This window comes from Vulpes vulpes, chromosome 13 (genome assembly GCF_048418805.1).
Source record: "Vulpes vulpes isolate BD-2025 chromosome 13, VulVul3, whole genome shotgun sequence".
NCBI lineage: Eukaryota > Metazoa > Chordata > Mammalia > Carnivora > Canidae > Vulpes > Vulpes vulpes.
In genome coordinates, this window is record NC_132792.1 from 126,007,775 (window position 1) to 126,028,143 (window position 20,369).

The 20,369-nt window shown below is 35.1% G+C and overlaps 1 protein-coding gene across 9 annotated transcripts in view; it reads right to left on the reverse strand.

The window, feature by feature from the left end:
* Nucleotides 1-20,369, reverse strand: part of SDCCAG8 (SHH signaling and ciliogenesis regulator SDCCAG8) — a 241,697-nt gene that overhangs the window by 203,471 nt on the left and 17,857 nt on the right. For 7 of the 9 annotated variants that reach the window (XR_011996324.1, XM_026003400.2, XM_072732861.1 and 4 more), the window contains exons 5-6: nucleotides 6,654-6,779; nucleotides 675-815 (exon numbers count right to left, since the gene is read on the reverse strand). Coding sequence is in view for 8 of the 9 variants with exons in the window: in XM_026003400.2 (XP_025859185.1) it covers nucleotides 675-815; nucleotides 6,654-6,779 (267 nt within the window). In the remaining variant the exon portion in view is untranslated. The remainder of the gene's footprint in view (nucleotides 1-674; nucleotides 816-6,653; nucleotides 6,780-20,369) is intronic. The other 2 variants (XM_072732863.1, XM_072732862.1) reach the window with 1 other exon arrangement.

The window sequence follows — 20,369 nt, forward strand, 5'->3', positions numbered from 1 at the left end:
ATATAGGACAGTTCAAATGACTGAGTCTGAGGAGCAGAAAAAGAAAAGAATGAATTATCACATGATCCAATCATTCTGATTATATGCCCAAGGGAAGTGAAAGTAGGGAAAAAACAGACTTGTACATTGATGTCCATGGTAGCTTTATTCATAAGAGCCAAAAGGTGGTAACAAACTAAAATGTTCATGAGCAAATGAATGGATAAACAAAGTATGGTGTATATGTAACTGGAATATTACTCTTAAAAAGGCACAAAATTCTAATATGTGCTACACCACAGATGAACCTTGAAAACATTATGCTAGATGAAACATGTCAGACATAAAAGGACAAATATTGTTTGATTCCACATATGTCAGGTACCTAGACTAGGCAAATTTATAGAGATTGGAAAGTAGAAGAGATTGCCAAGGGTTGGGAGAGAGGGGGATGGAAGTTATTATTTCATGGGTACAGAGTTTTTGTTTAGGATGATACAAGTTCTGGAAATGGAGAGTGTTGTACACCATGATTGTATTTAATGCAAATAAGTTGTACACTTATCATGGTTAAATGGTAAATTTTAAAATGACGAAAACACTAAATTTAATAGTATGTATATCTACCATGATTAAAAAACAAAAAGAGGTACAAAAAAAGTAGATGCATAAGAGAAAAACACCCAAATTCTTACCAGTTCTAGCTTCCATTTCTCAGTCTCACTGGCAGATGGACCCTTGACAGTATCTACATTGCCATGGGAGAATTGTTTCGTGGCAGCTTCATCCATCCCAGAGTCTTCACCTGTTGTAATCCAAGAATTCTTCAGGTTTCCCTAAAATAAAATGTATGAGTAATTACAACCTGCATTTAATTGTTAATCAATATGCCAGTTTTACGAATGGAACACTGATTCTCATCTGTGATGAAAGGAATACAAAAGCAGATTGCTTCTAAACTACACATCAAGCATGATTTTACATTTTCAGGCTATTAGGGTCATAGTCCACAAGTGTTACAAAGTCAAATTCCTATGGGTCCAGGCAATAACATAAATGAGCAAAGAGGACTGGCTGCCAGTGTTTCAACAAATGAACTTGTTTCTTATTCTCTGAAGACATATATTCTTTTTTTTTTTTTTTTGAAGACATATATTCTTAAAACACACAGCCCTCTTTGATTTCATTTTCCACCTTTCATAAAGGCATGACTAATAATAATGTTAATACTTACAGTGTTTACTATGTACCAGACACTGTTTATGTGCTTCACATATATTAACTCATTTAATCACTAATAACAACCCCCAAGAAATAAGTTCCATTGTTATCTCCATTTTATAGAAGAGGAAACTGGGGTGCCTGGATGGCTCAGTCAGTTAAGTGTCTGACTCTTGATTTTGGTTCAGGTTATAATTTCAGGGTCGTGAGATGGAGCCCTATGTCAGGCTCCATGCTCAGCGGGAAGTCTGTTTGAGAGTCTTTCTCTCCCACCATGCTGCTCTCTTTCTCTATCTCTAAAATAAACAAATCTGTTTTTAAAAAATCCTAGATGTCATCATGAACTTTGCCAAATTTGTGGAACTATTAAATGTATAATTTGTAGACATAAAAAATAAATAAATAAATAAAAAATAAAAAAAGAAGAGGAGAGCAGCCTGGGTGGTTCAGCGGTTTAGCGCCGTCTTTGGCCCAGGGTGTGATCCTGGAAACCTGGGATCAAGTCCCTTGTTGGACTCCCTGCATGGAGCCTGCTTCTCCCTCTGCCTGTGTCTCTGCCTCTCTCTGTTTCTCTCTGTGTCTCTCATTAATAAATAAATAAAATCTTTTAAAAAAATAAAATAAGAAGAGGAAACTGAGTCACAGTGAGTAACATGTAAGAGTCACAGAGGTAGGAAGTAGCTAATAAACAGCAGAGCTAGGATCTGAACCCTGGGAATCTAGTTCCCTAGTCCATGCCCTGAACCGCTACGCTGTCCTGCATTTCCAGAAAAATATTTATCTTCAATAAGAAAAATAGTGCACGGAGACAAAAACAGAAATGACATGTAACTTGCATGTCAGGAACTCACAAAAGAGTGGTGGGGACAAAGATCAACCATTCAAAAGAGGCAGCCACTACTCAGTTCCAGGCAATTGCTGCCATGTGTGAATGCAAACTCCCATTACAAAAAAAATCTTTTGATTTTTTAAAAGCTAACCCAGAGATCTGACTTTTCATTTGAAACACTGTTACATACTGGTTTATGGTTTGTCAAACATATAAAACATACCTACAGATTGAATTTGGTGTATACCCATTAAGTTTGCCACCTCCAGTACCCTCTCAACATTCAATGAAATATACAGCCCAAAGATCTGAGTAATTTATGTGTACAATAAGGATTGAAATATTAATTCAATTCAATAAATAATTATTGAACTCTTCTAAGGGCCAAAGTATATAGTAGTACTCACAAGAGAGGACAGGTCCCAAACTAAACTATACTGCAGTGTCATATCATGCTAGAATGAGGTAAGCTGCATTCATCCCAATTAGTATTCTGAGGGGCTATCCTATATTCTTCTGGAAGTCCAGTTTATGCAAACATTGGGTATGATACCTCCTACATTCAGACACTGCACTAAGAGCTTGGAGGGTAAAAATGAGCAAGACCAATCTTACCCTCAACACAAACCCCTAAGCAGATAATTTCAATTTAACCAGTAAGTGCTAGGCCAGGGGAGTGTATAGGGGATGATGCCAAAACAGAGGAGGGGTACTAAGAACAACCAGAGATTCAAGGAAGGTTTTCTGGGGAAATGTTGACATTGGTGGGATATCTCAGATGAAAAAGAGTGAGCTAGATGAGAAGAGCATGCCAGGAAAAAAAACACATGGGGAAAGTCAAAGAGGTGTGAAAAAGTCTGGTACCTCCAGGAGACTCACACAACTCAGAATTACTAGAGATCGAAGCACAAAACAATGGACATCCAAATGTCGAGCTAGAGATTCAAGTAAGGGTCTGGAAAGTATGGTATAACAAGCTTGAACTCGATTTTGTAGGTAAGGACAAATCTCTCAAGATGTGAGTGCATCCAAAGTTGCCTTAGAGAACTATGAAGAATGGCAGCACTAATTTCTCATAGAGAAACTGGAAAAAGTATGTAACTCACAGATCACTGACTCATGATATAAAATATTGTCATTCTTTGGAAAGAAGTGCTAGCCTAATTGACACTTTGTCCTTTCATAGATAACATTTAAGAACTTGAATGGTATTTGACCAAAATTTTATTTTATTTTTTTATTATTTATTCATGAGAGAGAGAGAGAGAGAGAGAGAGGCAGATAGGCAGAGGGAGAAGCAGGCTCCACGCAGGGAGCCCGATGTGGGACTTGATCCAGGGACTCCAGGATCATGCCTTGAGCCAAAGGCAGGTGCTAAACTGCTGAGCCACCCAGGCGTCCCTTGACCAAAATTTTTAAAACTTAATTACATTTACATCTTTGGACATCACTGAAAACCTTTGATTTCTTAATTGAGAAGAGGAGTGGTAGCGAGGGAATAAAAGTAGGCATAAAAAGAAATGGCTCAGAAATTTTCTGCTTTAAAAAAAAATTAAATCTTGGGCAGCCCGGGTGGCTCAGTGGTTTAGTGCCTGTCTTCAGCCCAGGGAGTGATCCTGGAGATCTGGGATTGAGTCCCATGTCAGGCTCCCTGCATGGAGCCTCTTTCTCCCTCTGCCTGTGTCTCTGCCTCTCTCTCTCTCTCTCTCTCTCTCTCTCTCTCTCTCATGAAGAAATAAAATCTTTTAAAAAAATCGAAATCTTAGAATGAGTACATATGCCAAATGTCTTTCTTTCTTTCTTTTTTTTTTTTTAAAAGATTTATTTATTTTTTGAGGGTGGGGAGGGGCAATGCAAGTCCCAAGCAGACTCTCTGCAGAGCACAGAGCCCAATGTGGGGCTTGATCCCACGACTCTGAGATCATGACCTGAGTCAAAACCAAAAGCTGGATGATGAACCAACTGTGCCAACCAGCTGCCCCCCAAATTTCTAATAAATAGCATATTTTAATATTATAATTTTTTGAACTCTGGAGAAAAACTCTGCATGGAAAGAAATTTCACTTAAAAATGATGAAAAATGAAGATGGAAATGGTTTTTATTTTTTAAAAATAATGATTTTTCATTTTAAAAACATAACCTGCTTGTTTCTTCAACCTTTGGGTCATAAAGTGGGCTAAGAGCTAAAAGTCATGTAGCCTGCCATCCAAGTCCATGACTAAAACTCAGGAACAATAAAGGATGTCCCTCTCCTCTGGGGAGAATCTTCTACCCCATAGCAAACAAAGACAGTTGGGTTCAATACTGACAAGCTATTCCTAACTTATACAGAAAGACAGTACAACTCAAGGCTAGGCAGATGGATCTGGTGAGTTAGACAGTCCCATGTTTGAGTCCTTGTTTTCCCATTTTCTAGCTTTGTGACATTAGTAGAGTTGCTTTGTTTATTTAACTGCCCTGTACGTTAATTTACTCATCTGAAAACAGACCTAACACCTGCCTTCCTTCACTACTATAAACCTAAAATAATTGAATGTAAATAAAGTGCTTGATGTAGTGCCTGCTACATAACATGTAGTCATCAGTTACTAATCATTACTATATAACTATTTTAATTATTTTTCAAAAGAAGGCATTAAGAAATACTGAATGTCTATATTCAAATCTGCCAATAGCTTTGGCAAGATCTAACCATCAGCATGCTAACAGGCTTAGTAAAAAGAGTTCAGGGGCAAAAAAAGATGTCTCTTGATATGTTTATATTTAAGATATTCTAAGAAGTTTCATTTACATGAAAACTCTGAACACAGTACCATGTATACATTGCTGAAATGCCCCAATTCACCTACACAAGCCAAAAGCAGTAGGGGTACTAATTCTGTAACAACAAAATAACGTAGAAGACTAACATTAAAATATATATCAAGGTCACATCTGATATCTGACACATCTGCAACAATCATTTTGATTGTTTGCATTACATTTTCATTCACGTGAATTTTTGTTTTTAAAAACCACTCTACAACTTTGTTTTTGCCATAATTATGGCTGTATTTTTCTTTAGCAAGTTTCCTTTGTTCATATAGCAAAGCATGTGTGCTTTTACATTGTTTCCTTCCCCTTCAGTGTTACTCACTTCTCTTGCCCTCTGGTTCACTTGTCTGCCTAATTTCCTTTCTCATTTCACTTCCCCTTCTTCCACTTCTTTGCCATTGTACAAATACTGAAGTCTATGAATAAGCGAGTCACTGTTTGCTAAGTGACTATGTATTTGGAAGAAAAGCAAAAGAATATATTTATTTTTAAAAGGAGCTACTTCAAAATATTTTTCATATGGCTACATCATCTTCAAATTGACATTACAATAAGCAACTGAGATGGAATTTTTAACTAATAACATTGATAACAAATAATATATACTCAGAAAAAAGTCTTCTGGTGGAGGGAAAACAGCTGGACACAAACTGAAATATACTGCAGAAAAATAAACTTAGCACAGTCAGCTACTTCTAAATAGGAAATTCTAACACAGAACTCAAAGATTACAAATGAGACATCGGGTCAGGTTGACAAAAAAATTTCAAAATAAAAAATTAGAGGACACCTAGGTAAAACATTAAGACACTCATATTTTTTCTTAATCAGAACCGTTTTACCTATGACAACTAAGTCAAAACCACCAAAATCCACTGTAAAGTAAGGTTGCAACAGGCGGTATTAAAACTTCCCCATGGAACACTGAATTTGTTTCAAAAAGCAGAACAAGCTGTGATTATGTCCTACAGCAAAAGAGTAAATAACATTTTTAAGGCAACAGTATCTCTGACAAGTCATAAGGAGATACTAAGTTTAAAAACTACTTAAATATCATCACAAGAATTTTGTGTCATACAATTATAGAGATCATCAAATCCACTGTTCTTCAAAATGTGGTGCACTGGTACTGGAATTACTTAGGCAACTTGTTAAAAATTCATATTTTTAACTCAAGGATTCAACTCAAATGCACTGAATCAGACTCTCAGGGGAGGCAGCTCAGGAATCTACACTGTCAACAAGTGTCCCAAGTGATTGTTACTCACATAAGATTCAGAACAGTTAATATATGTGAACCTTCTCAAACTGCCAATAAACAGAAGATACATGAGGTCAAATCATGTTTGAAAGCCCCGTAAAACTACTTGTGAAACACCCAGCTTTTCAGGAAAACTAACATGCTGATCCTGACACCCTCAGGCTGGTGTTCTCTCTGCTACATCATGCTGCCAATTAGACTTATTCAGAGCACAAGGAAAGTATAGAGAAATACAAGCTGCAGTTGGAAAGTTTCTGGATTTAACAAAGTCCTTCCTATATGACCTGCTTCCTGCTTCAGACCTACTCTTTCCCTGTGGGAAAAGCATACATGGTATGCTTGGAGAGGAAAGCAGTACAGAGATTCGGCATCACTACATCATTTCACTTGAGGATCCACTCCACCATGATGAATCTTAATGAGTGAGTAACAGCACAGTACACCTGCCAAAATTCAAGTTGAGAATTTCAGCAGTTCAGTAGGCTGTGGGAGAGAGTAGGAAGGAACATTCAAACCGGATATAATTTATGGCTTTAAGAAATGCTCACAGATATATCCAGAAGTGTTTGTTCCCTCATTGCTTCCTTTTGTCTCTGAGATTTCAGCTCTTCTTGGAGCTTTTCATTTTCTAGCTCAGCTACTTGTATCCTATTTTTCATTCCAGAGAGTTCATCCTGTAAAAAGTAGAAACAAAAATACCAAATATATTAAGTATTTTTAAGCAGTGTTAATTACTGATCACTAAATGAACCAACATGACATAAAGCGTGGAAAACATGCTCTCTACCCATTTCTGAAATATTGTAATTATATTTAGACAAATAAGGCAACATTCAGTTAACAAACAAAAAGAAGCCTGGGAAATACAGCAAAAGGCCTGCTCATGGTCGTATCACAGAAATGTGTCCTTTCTGAGAGTTATTTTGTAGGCTTCCAGAAAGACTTTAATTAAAAGGGTTATCTAAAAGACTTTTAAGAATATGGTAGACTTTCAAACAATAAGGTAAGATATATGATTACTCATGTTCAAATGTTGACAACTTGTTGAACCTAATGGAGGATAAAAGGGATAGGCATGGAAAGTGAGACTAGTTATCGACCACTCATAACCTAATGGAGGGAAATTATGAATGAGATAGTTTGGTGGAGAGTTCTAAAAGAGATTATCCCTGGCCTTCCAGGCAATACAAGGAATTACAATTAAAATAGCTATTGAGTGGCATTTCACTCTCTAAAAAGAGGTTAAAAATATCAATACATTGATGGCACAATACTTTATTACCGATGTAATAAAAAGCTATTAAACAATATAGGCAAATTCCAGTTCAATTATTTTATTCAGTATAAAGCCAAAACCTCAGTCCATATTTGAAAGTTCTAACTGAAAAAAACATTGCAGAATTCCAGTTTTTGGTCTGGCACTTAATGAGCTTGGAAGACATCATTCACAACAAGAGCAAAGCTGAACAAACCAAAAATTAGCCACTCTTCTTAAATCCATTAGAGAATTGGGGTCCCAGGGAAAGCCACCATCCCCCAAATTGGACAGACAGACAGGTGTTCCTAAAAATCACAATCTACCTGAGCAGAAACTTCCAGGGGAAGTAGGGCTAGGAAGGAAAATGTCAAGAAAAATTGGAAGCTCAGGATAGACAAGTTTGAGGATTAAAAACTTCAGAAGGACCATCTGAAGGGGATTCCTACACTTCTGTGAATTTTATCTCTAGAACAGATTCTTACAAGCAAAGACTATAGAAAAATCCCTCCAAGCTTCCTCTAGTAGGAGAGGAAAAGTTGCCATTTTGAAATATGCCCAAAGCATCTCTATTCTTAAAAAGGCCTGCTTCAAGAGAACGTATTTTACCAGAGCCTAAATAGCTGGCCTTTTTCACAACCTAACTGACCTGCGGGAAGAGAAATACCTAACTCCAGCTCCTTCTAGCCTTCCCATCTCACGGTGACAGAGTGACTGAGAAGCACTTGTGATGGTCAAAGCTAAAAGGGCACAGACTCACCAAAAGACTGAGACCTAATCACAGGGCTAAAAAATGCTTCCTCTACTCCTACAGCCTCCACCACGTCAGAAGAGTGCCTATAAAATAACAAGGGAATACACTAAAATAGCTGCACATCTCAGACTATAGAAGAGTTCTCAAGGGAAGCTCAAGCACAACAGGGGGGATGTAAAGGAGGACACTGGAGGAAATTTAGCCTCTGACACCTGTAGCAACACCAAACAGTAAACACAGCCTAACTCCTACCATGTCAAACACAGTATCTCACACTAAAAGCTTATTCCCTCAGTTCCTTTAAACCACTACATCACGGCCAGCATTCAACAAAAAATTAGCACACTAAAAGACTTAAAGCACAGTTTAATAAACTAAGCAAGCACAGAACCAGACTTGAATATGGCAGCAATGTTGGACTTAACAGATTGGAAGCTTAAAATAATTATGATTAATATGTTAAAGGGTTTAATGGAAAAAGTGGACTACATGAAAGGACAGATGGGAAATATAAGCAGAGATGGAAACTCTAAGAAAGAATCAAAGTGCTGGAAATCTAAAACACTATAATAGAAATGAAGAATGCTTTTGATAGGGTCATTAATAGACTGGACACCACCAAGAAAATAATCAGGAACTTGGAGAACTGCCAATAGAAATTTCCCAAACTAAAATGCAAAGAGAAAAAATAATGAAAAAGAACAGAATATCCAAGAAACATGAGACAATTATAAAAGGTGACAAAAGAAAGGACAAGAAGAAATATTTGAAGAAATAATGACCTAGAATTTTCTGAAATGATAACCACCAAACCACAAATCCAGGAAGCTCAGAGAACACCAGGCAGTATAAAATAAGCAAAAAATCTATACCTTAGCATATCATATTCAAACTGCAGAAAGTCAAAGACAAACAGAAAATCTCTAAGGAAATCAGAACTCAAGAGTTCTCTTCAGAAGCCATGTAAGCAAGAAGACAATGGAATATTTAAAGTATTGAAAGAAAAAAAATTCACCAACCTAGAATTCTGTATCAGGCAAATGAACCTTCAAAGGTGAGGGGAAAATAAATACTTTCTTAGATAAACAAAAATTGAGGCTATTTGTCTCCAGTAGACTTTATAAGAGATGTTAAATTTTATAAGTTCATATGTACGCAAAAAATAAATTAGGAAAGGAATATATGGTGATAAAACAAAATATTTTCTTTTTCTTAATCTTACCTAACATATAACAGTTTGCTCAATATCACAGTAGTAGCACTATATATAGTGATTATAGCTTATGAATAATTGAACTGAATGATAGCAATGTTATAGAGGACAGGAGGGAGGGATTGGAAACATTCTCTTATAGGGAGCTTGCCCTACCCAGGCAGTGATATAGAGCTATTTAGAAGTAGACTTAGATTTCTGATCAATGTAACTGCAAACTCAAGGACTTACAAAAAGTAAAAATAAAATTTCAACTGATACGCTAAGAGAGGAAGAAAACTGCAATCACAGAACAGGCTCATTTAAACCAGATATGGCAGAAAAAGAGAGGATGGAAGGATGGACAGACAGGCAGGCAAACAAGGGCAATGAGTAAAAAACAGTAACAAATATGGTAGATGTTATCCAACTATACTGATATCCAAGTATATCAATAATAACTTTAAACGTCCATGGTCTAAATACACCAATAAAAGACAGAGACTATAATAGTGAATAAAGAACATGATGCAAGTATATGCTGTCTATAAGAAGCCCATCTTAAATATAAAGACACAGATAAAGTAAGGTAAATAGGGACCCCTGGGTGGCTCAGCAGTTGAGCGTCTGTCTTTGGCTCAGGGCGTGATCCTGGAGTCCCGGGATCGAGTCCCACATCAAGCTCCTTGCATGGAGCCTGCTTCTCCATCTGTCTGTGTCTCTGCCCCTCTCTCTTTCTCTCTCTCGAAAGAAGAAAAATGAAACAGACTATAAGCTCATATATACACAAAAAATAAAAGAGAGCATCACATAATGATAAAGGGATAAATTCTCCTTGCAGACATATTAATCTTTAATGTGTATGTGCCTAATGATAGAACATCAAAATACATGATGCAAAGACTGATAGAATTGTACAGAGAAACAGATGAATCCGTCATTTCAGTTGGAGATTTCAAAGTCCCTCTGTCAGTAATTGACAGATCCAACAGATCTTGCAGATTGGCAAAACGTTGGTAAGTACATAGTTGAACTGAACGGCACCAGCCATCAACTGGATCTAATTCTCATTTATAGAATACCTCATCCAACAAGTGAATACACATTCTTCTGAAGCTAACACAGAACATTCACCAAGACATACCATATCTTGGACCTAAAAACACACCTTAACAAATTAAAAAGAATAGAAATCATAAAAAGTATGTTCTCAGACAATAGTGTAATTAAACTAGAGATCAGTAACAGAAAGATGGCTGGAACACTCCCAATATACCTGGTGATTAAAAAACACTTCTAAATAACATGCAGGTCAAGGGAAAAATCTCAAGAAAAATTTTAAAAAACTTTGAACTAAACAAAAATGAAAATACAACCTTTCAATATTTGTGAGATCCAACAAAATCAGTGAAAAATATTAGAAAAGAAGAAAGATTCCAAATCAATAATCTAAGCTTCCATCTAGGAAACTTTAAAGGGGAGTAAACTAAATCCAAAGTAAGCAGAAAATAAAATAAAAATTAGAATAGAGATCAAAGAAATTAAAAATAGTAAATCAATAGAGAAAAGCAACAAAATCAAAAGCTGGGTCTTTGAAATGATCAATAAAACTGGTACAATTCTAGGCTCTAGTCTGGCTAACTAAGAAAAAAGGAAGGAGACACAATTACTAATATCAGAAATGAAAGGGGGGTCATCACTACAGATTCTTAAAAGGATAACAAAGGAACACCATGAACAACTCTATGCCCATAAATTTTATAATTTAGATGAAATGGACTAATTCCTTAAAAGACACAATTCTCCAAAACTCGTGGAAGGAGAAACAGTCTGAATAAGTCCTCTATTTATAAAAGCAATTGAATCAATTGCTAATAACCTTTCAAAACAAAAAGCACCAGGCCTGCCATTGGTTCACTGGTGAATTACACCAAAACTTTAAGGAATAAATTATACCAATTCTCTACACTATCCAAGAGAACACTTTCTGACTCATTCTATGAGACAAGCATTCCCCTAATACCCAAAGCAGGTGAAGACACTATGGGAATAAAAAACTACAGACCAATAGTATATCTCAAGAACATAAATGCAAAAAGCCTCATCAAAATATTAGCAAATCAAATGCAATGATGTATAAAAAGAATTATACAACAGGACCAAATGGATTTATTCCAGATATACAAGATTGGTTCAATATTTGAAAATGAATTAATGTAATCCATCACATCAACAAGCAAGAAAAATCATTATGATCATATCAATAGATAGAAAAAGCAAATGACAAAATCCAGTAGCCATTCAAGAGAAAAACTCTCAGCAGACAGGAAATAAAGGAAAACATTCTCAAATTGATAATCAGCATCTATGAATAAGATATAGCTAATATCATACTCAATGGTGAGATTATAACTGATTTCCCACTAAGAATAAGAATAAGAACAAGGGAAGGATGTCCCTTCTCATCACTCCTATTCAACCTCCTACTAAAAATTCTAGATAATGAACAAGATATGAAAAAGAAATAAAAATCACACATATTGAAAAGGAAGAAATAAATTCTTAAAAAGACATATGAGTTTTTGTTAAAAAATGACACAATTCTCTACAAAAAATCTCAAAGAATCAAAACAGCTAGAATAAGTGATTATAGCGAGGCTGCAGATTACAAGGTCAATATACAAAAAAGATTGTTCTTATATATTAGCAATAAATAATTAGAATTTGAAATAAGAACACATTATCATTCATACCAACACTAAACATGAAGTCTGAGTATAAATCTCACAAAATATGTACTAGATCTATACAAGGAAAACTGTAAAACCCTGAAAAGGAAATCAAGGAATACCTAAATAACTGGAAAGACATTCCATGTGCATGCATAGTAAGACTCAGTATTGTCAACATGTCAGTCCCCAACCTGATCTATATATACAACACAATCCCAATCAAAATCCCAGCATGTTATTCTGGGGATAACCAGAATTCTGGATATTTACCAACCAATTTTAATTTATAGAGAGGGGCAAAAGACCCAAATAGCTAACACCACAACAAGGAGAAGAACAAAATTGGAAGACTGACACTACCCAACTTCAAGAATTATAAAGTTCCAATAATCAAGACAGTGTGGTATTTGCAAAAGAACAGACCAATAGGTCAATGGAACAGAAAAGTGAGCCCCAAAGTAGATTCAAACAAATATAGTCAATTGGTCTTTATAAAGAAGTAAAGGCAATTCAATGGAAACAGTCTTCAACAAGTGGTGCTGAAATAACTGGATATCCACATACAGAGAGAGAGAGAGAGAGGAGAAGAAGAGGAAGAAGAGGAAGAGGAAGAGGGAGAAGAAGAAGAAGAAGAAGAAGAAGAAGAGGAGGAGAAAGAAAAAAATCTAGACAGAGATCTTATACCTTACACAAAAATTAACTCAAAATGGAGGATATCTCAAAGTAAAACACAAAATCATAAAATGTCTAGAAGAAGAATGGGGAAAATACTGTTGACTTTGAGTTTGGCAATGATTTTTAGATAGAATATCAAAAGCAAAATCTAGGAAAGAAAAAATTGGTAAGTTGGACTTTACTGAAATTAAAACCTTCTGCTCTATAAAAGACACTGTTAAGAGAATCAAAGACTAGCCACAGACTAGGATAAAAGAATTGCAAAAGACATAGCTGTTAAATGACTCGTACCCAAAATATATAAAGAACTCTTAGAACTCATTAAGAAAATAAACAACACAATTTTAAAAACAGGCAAAAGAACAGACACCACATCAAAGAAAGTATGTAAATGGAAAGTGTGTGTATATATATATATATATATATATATATATATATATATATCCTCAGGGAATTGAAATTAAAACAATAGGTACCACTACACACCTGGAATACATTAAAAATCCAAAACACTGATGACACCAAAAGCTGGCAAGGGTGTGGAGCATTAAGAACTCTCATTCATTACTGCTGAAAAAGCAAAATGGTACAGCCACTTTGGAAGACAGTTTGACAGCTTCTTACAAAACTAAACATACACTTACCATGTGATCCAGCAATTGAGCTTCTTGGTATTTACTCAAATGAGTTAAAAATTTATATCCACGAAAACCTGCACATGAATATTTATACCAGCTTTGTTCATAGTTGCCAAAACTTGGAAGCAAGCAAGATGTCCTTCAAAGTAGGAATGGATAAATAGACTATGTTATAACCATAAAAAAAAAGCTATATACAAGCCATAAAAAGACCTGGAGGAATCTTAAATGCATATTACTCAGTGAAACCAGTCTGAAAAGGCTGTGGCCTGTATGATTCCAATTACATAACATTCTGAAAAAGCAAAGCTGTGGAGACAGTAAAGATATAAGTGGTTGCCAGGGTTTGGTGGGTAGGGAAGGAGAGATGAGTAAATGGGGGACAGATGATCTTTCATCTGTGAAAGCAGCAAAACTATTCTCTTTGCTACAGTAGTGATGGATACATGTCATTCCTTTTTTTCAAAAGCTACAGAATGTCTGATACAAAGAGTAAGCATTAGGTAAAATGTGGAATTTAGCAAATAATAATGTAATAATATTGGCTCATCAATTGAAACAAATGTGCCACACATTGATACATGGTGTTAAGAATAGCAGAAACTGCTGGGGAGGTATGAAGGGGAACTCTAGGTACTTTCCACTCAATTTTTCTGTAAACCTAAAACCGATCTAAAAAATAAAGTCTATTAATTAAAAAAACTAGTAAGATAATTCTACCAAACATTTAAAGAAGAGTTAATACTTATTCTTCTCAAACTATTCCCAACAAATAGGAAAGGAAGGAAAACTTCCAAACTGACTCTAAGGCCAGTATTACCCTGATGCCAAAACCAGATAAAGACACCACAAAAAAAAGAGAACTCTGGGCCAATATCCCTGATGAACACAGATGCAAAAATTCTCAATAAAATACTTGCAAACCAAATCCAACAATACATTAAAAAAAATCATTCACTCCAATCAAGTGGGATTTATTCCTGGGTTGCAAGGGTAGTTCAATATTTGCAAATCAATCAACATGATACACTACATTAATGCAAGAAAGGATAAGAATCATATGAACATTTCAACAGATGCAGAAAAAGCATTTGACAAAGTCTGACACCCATTCATGGCAAAAACTCTAAACAAAGGTTTAGAGGGAACATGCCTCAACATAATAAAAGTCATATATCAAAACCCCACAACTAATATCCTCAATGGGAAAAAACTGAGAGTTTTTCCTCTATGGTCAAGAACAAGATAGAGATGTCCACTCTCACCCCTGTTATTTAACATAGTACTAGAAATCTTAGCCACAGCAAACAGACAAGAAAAAGAAATAAAGGGCATACAAATTGTCAAGGAAGAAGTAAAACTTTCACTATTTGCAGATGATATGATACTCTATATGGAAAACCTGAAAAACGCCACCAAAAAACTGCTAGAACTGATACACAAATTCAGTAAAGTCCCAGAATACAAAATCAATGTATAGAAATCTGTTGCATTGCTGTACACCAGTAATGAAGCAGCAAGAAAGAGAAATTAAGGAATAAATCCCATTTACAATTGCACTAAAAATAATAAGATAGTTAGGAATAAACCTAACCAAAGAGGTAAAAGATCTATACTCTGAAAACTATAGAACACCTATGAAGTAAATTGAAGGGGACACAAAGAAATGGAAAAACATTCCATGCCCATGGATTAGAAGAATAAATATTGTTAAAATGTCTATACTATCTAAAACAATCTACACATTTAATGCAATCCCTATCAAAATACCAACAGCATTTTTCAGTGAGCTAGAATAATCCTAAAATCTGTATGTAACCACAAAAGACCCCAAATAGCCAAAGCAACCTTGAAAACAAAAAGCAAAGCTGAAGGCATCAAAATTCCAGACTTCACATTATATTACAAAGCTGTAGTGATCAAAATAGTATGATATTAGCATAAAAATAGACACATAGATGAATGGAACAGAATAGAAAACACAGAAATGAACCCACAAGTATATGATCAATTAATCTTTGACAAAGCAGGAAAGAATATCTAATGGGGAAAAGACAATCTCTTCAACAAATAGTATTGGGAAAATAGGACAACATGCAAAAGAATGGAACTGGACCACTTTCTTACACCAAGTACAAAAATAAATTCAAAATGGATTAAAGATCTAAATGTAAGACCTAAATCATAAAAATCCTAGATGAGAACATAGGCAGTAACTTCTTTGACATCAGCTGCAGCAAGTTTCTTTCTAGATATGTCTTCTGAGGCAACGGGAACAAAAGCAAAAATAAACTATTGAGACTGTATCAAAATAAAAAGCTTCTGCACAGTGAGAGAAACAATCAACAAAACTAAAAGGTAAACTATGGAATGGGAAAGATATTTGTAAATGATATATCTGATAAAGGGTTAGTATCCAAAATATATAAAGAACGTATAAGACTCAATACTCAAAAAAACAAATAATCCCAGGATGTCTGGGTGGCTCAGGTGGTTAAGCATCTACCTTCAGCTCAGGTCATGATCTAAGGGTCCTAGGATTGAACCCTGTGTCAGGCTCCCTGGCTTCTCCCTCTCCCTCTCCCCTTATCCTCCATTCATGCTCTCTCTCTTAAATAAATAAATAAATAAATAAATAAATAAATAAATAAATAAATAAATAAATAAAGTCTTATAAAAAATAATCTGATTAAAAGTGGGTAGAAGACATAAATAGACATTTTTCCAAAGAAGACATAGAGATGACCAACAGATGCATGAAAAGATGCTCCACATCATTGATCATCAGGGAAATACACATTAAACCTATAATACAAAACTAAAATGAGCTATCACCTCATACCTTTCAGAATGGCTAAAATCAGCAACACAAAATAGGTTTTGACAAGGATGTGGAGAAAGAGGAACCCTCTTTCATTGTTGGTAGGAATGCTAACTGGTGCAGCCACTCTGGAAAATAGAATGGAGGCTCTTCAAAAAGTTAAAAACAGAACTACCCTACAATCCAGCAATTGCACTAGTAGCCATTTGCCCAAAGAATACAAAAATAGTAATTCAAAGGGCTACATCCACCCTGTTTATAGTAGCATTATCCACAATAGCCAAAGTATAGAAAGAGCCTAACTGTCCATCAACTGATGAATGGATAAAGAAGATGTGGTACATATATATATGTATACATACGTGTATATGTGTGTGTGTGTATATATGTGTATATATATATATATACATATATATATAACGGAATATTATTCAGCCATTAAGAAGAATGAAGTCTTCTTCTTCACAGACAGAGCTACAGAAAATTGTGCCAAGGGAAGTAAGGCAGAGAAAGACAAGTATCATATGAGTTCAGTCATATGTAGAATTTAAGAAACAGAACAAATGAGCAAAGGAAAAAGAGAAAGAGAGAGGCAAACCAAGAAACAGACTCTGAAGTATAGAGAACACACCGATGGTCACCAGAAGGGAGGTGGATGGGGGATGGGTGAAATAGGTGATAGGGATTAAGGAGTGCACTTGTCCTGATGAGCACTGGGTGTTGTATGAAAGTGATGAATTGCTACACTGTACACCTGAAACTAATACACTGTATGTAAACTAACTGGAATTTTTTTTTAAGATTCCATTTATTTATTCATGAGAGACACATACAGAGAGAGAGAGAGAGAGAGAGAGAAGCAGAGACACAGGCAGAGGGAGAAGCAGGCTCCATGCAGAGAGCCCAATGTGGGACTCAATCCCGGGTCTCCAGGATCACACCCTGGCTGAAGGTGGCACTAAACCACCAAGCCATCCGGGCTGCCCTAACTGGAATTTAAATAAAAACTTAGGTAAGTCTGGCTAGCTCAGTTGGTAGAGCATGTGACTCTTGATCTCTGGATTGTGAGTTCGAGCCCCATGTGTGGCATGGAGTTTACTTAAAATTTTTTAAATGTTTAATAAGAAAATAAAAACTTTCAAAAATAAATTTTAAAAAGGATATAAAAATAAAAATTATTAAAATTAAATAAAATATTTAAAATACTAAAAATACTAAAAAAATATGCTAAAAATACTAAAAAAAATTAAAAAACACTTCTAAGCCCTTAAATGTTACTTTTATTCTATTCCTTTGTTAAAATGTATCAAGTCATACTCTGTCTACCTTTCAAGGCTTTTGTAATCTTCCATTTCCCTAGTTCAGCATTGTTTTAATAATTTCTAACAGACATCTTCTACTACAGGAATTTAGAATAGATGCCTTGTGGCCCCCATAAATAAACCATATTCACCCTGAATATATCCTTTCAGTGCTGCTGTTTTCACTATGGAATGCTTTCATCCTCCTGCTGATCTAAATGATCCTACTCCTTTAAGATTTTCCTGTCCCAGAAAAACATCCCCCCAAACTCTAGCTTTTAGTACCTTGCTACTCTTATTATAATTACAGTTTATACTATAGAACGCAGACTACATTATACTCTATAGTGTTACTGTGGTGCTCATAGGTTTTAGTATTTTTCTCAACTTGATGGTAAGTTTATTACAATTTATATCGTGATAGAATCTGACACCCCAAAATATACCACTTTGGAATAAGAACTATTTTAAACTAAAAGCACTTGAAAAACAGCAGATACAAAAAGAGTGCTCTGACCTCTCCCTTCTTCCTGAAAGAAGGAGATAAAACTCTCATATGAAACATGTCCTCCTCATATCAGGAAGAAAGAAACATTCTTATCACCAGACATAGGGAATGGAGGCTAAGAGGAATCTGTGCAAACAGATATCATTAAAATAACTCATCTTTCCTTTAGCCTTCTCATATATTTTAGTTATGTTTATACATTTCCTTCTTTGTTCAACATAAAAGCATTTAAGTTTCACCATTTCTTTGGATCATCATCTCCTTTTGAGGGTTCTCATGTCACATAAAACTTATATTAAAACAACCCATTTACAGTTGCACCAAAAGGAATAAATCCCTAGGAATACATTTAACCAAGGAAGTTAAAGATCTACATTCTGAAAACTCTAGGACACTAATGAAAGAAACTGAAAAAGATATAGACAAATTAAAAGATATACCATGTTCATGGATCGGAAGAACAAATATCATTAAAATGTCCATTCTACCCAAGGCAATCTACAGATTCAATGCAATTTCTATCAAGATACTAATAGCATTTTCCACAGAACTAGAATCAATAATCCTAACATTTGTGTGGAACCACAACAGACTCTGAATAGCCAAAGCAAATCTTGAGAAAGAAGAACAAAACTGGAGATATCACAATCCCAAATTTCAAGATTATACAGCTATAGTAATCAAAACAGTATGGTACTGGCACAAAAATAGACACATAGATCAATGGAACAGAATAGAGTCCAAAAATAAACACACCTATAATGGTCAGTTAATCTATGACAAAGGAGGCAAGAATATACAATGGGGAAAAGACAGTCTTTTTAATAAATGGTATTGGGAAAATTGGATAGCTACACGTAAAAGAATGAAATTGGACCATATTCTTATACCATATACAAAAATAAACTCAAAATGGATTGAAGACCTACATGTGAGATCATAAAGCTTCTAAAAGAAAAAACATAGGCAGTAATCTCTTGGATTAGCAGCATGTTTATAAAAAGGTCTCCTCAGGCAAAGGAAACACTGAAATAAAAATGATTTTACATAGCAAAAGAAATCACCAAAAAACAGAAAGGTAACTTAGTGAATGGGAGAAGAGATTTGCCAATGATATATCTGATAAGGGGGTAATATCCAAAAATATAAAAAGAACTTATACTACTCAACACCAGAGAAAGGAAATAATCTGATTTAAAAATAGGCAAGAGCCCTGAATAGACATTTTTCCAAAGAAGACATACACATGGCCTACAGATACATGAAATGATGCTCAACATCACTAATCATCAGGGAAAAAAAAAATCAAAACCACAATGAGATACAACCTCACACCAGTCAGAATGGCTACTATCAAAATGCCAAGAATTATGAATGTTGATGAGGATGTGGTGAAAAGGCAATCCTCAATCACTGTTAGTAGGAATATAAACTGGTGCAGCCACTGTGGAAAACATTATGGAGTTTCCTCAGAAAAATTAAAAACAGAAATACCATATGATCTAGTAATTTCACTACTGGGTATCTACCCCCCAAAACTGACACAACTCCAAAAAGATTTATGCACCTCCCTGTTTACAGCAGCAGTCTTTAAAATGGCCAAGATATGGAAGCAACCAATGTGCATTGATAGATGAATGGGTAAAGAAGATGTGAGTTGTGTGTGTGTGTCTGTGTCTGTGTTTGTGTACATACACATATATGTACATGTATATATGGAATAGAATATTACTCAGCCATAACAAAGAATGAGATCTTGCATTTGTAACAACATAGGTGGATCTAGAGGATATCATGCTAAGTGAAAGAAATCAGACAGAGGAAGACAAGTATTGTATGATTTTACTTATATGTGGAATCTAAAAACAAAATAAAGGAACAAACAGACTCTTAAATATAGAGAACTGGTGGTTGTCAGTTGGGAGGTGGGAAGGAGATGATGGGTAAAATAGATGAAATGGATTAAGAAATACAAACTTTCAGTTATAAAATAAATAAATCACAGAAATGAAAAGTAGAGCACAGGGAATATAGTAGTAGAGCAGTAACATTGTATTCTGACAGATGGTAACTACACTTATTGTAGTGAGCACTAAGTAATATATGGACTTGTTCAATCAATATATTGTACATCTAAAAATAATATATTGTATGTCAATTATACTTCAATAATAAAACAAATGTGTATACTTTCATCCTGTTAATCTGTTTTATGTAAACTTAATTATAAATCCCAGCAGAAAACCCTAAGAAGGAGAGATAAAACTCCCCTACAACGTCTTTTAAGTTTTACCCGTAGCATCTTAGGGATTAGCAGGAGCTTGTTAAGAAAATGAGTCCTAGGATATTGTTTTAGTCTCTTTGGTAATCCAAGAATACTTTTGCAAT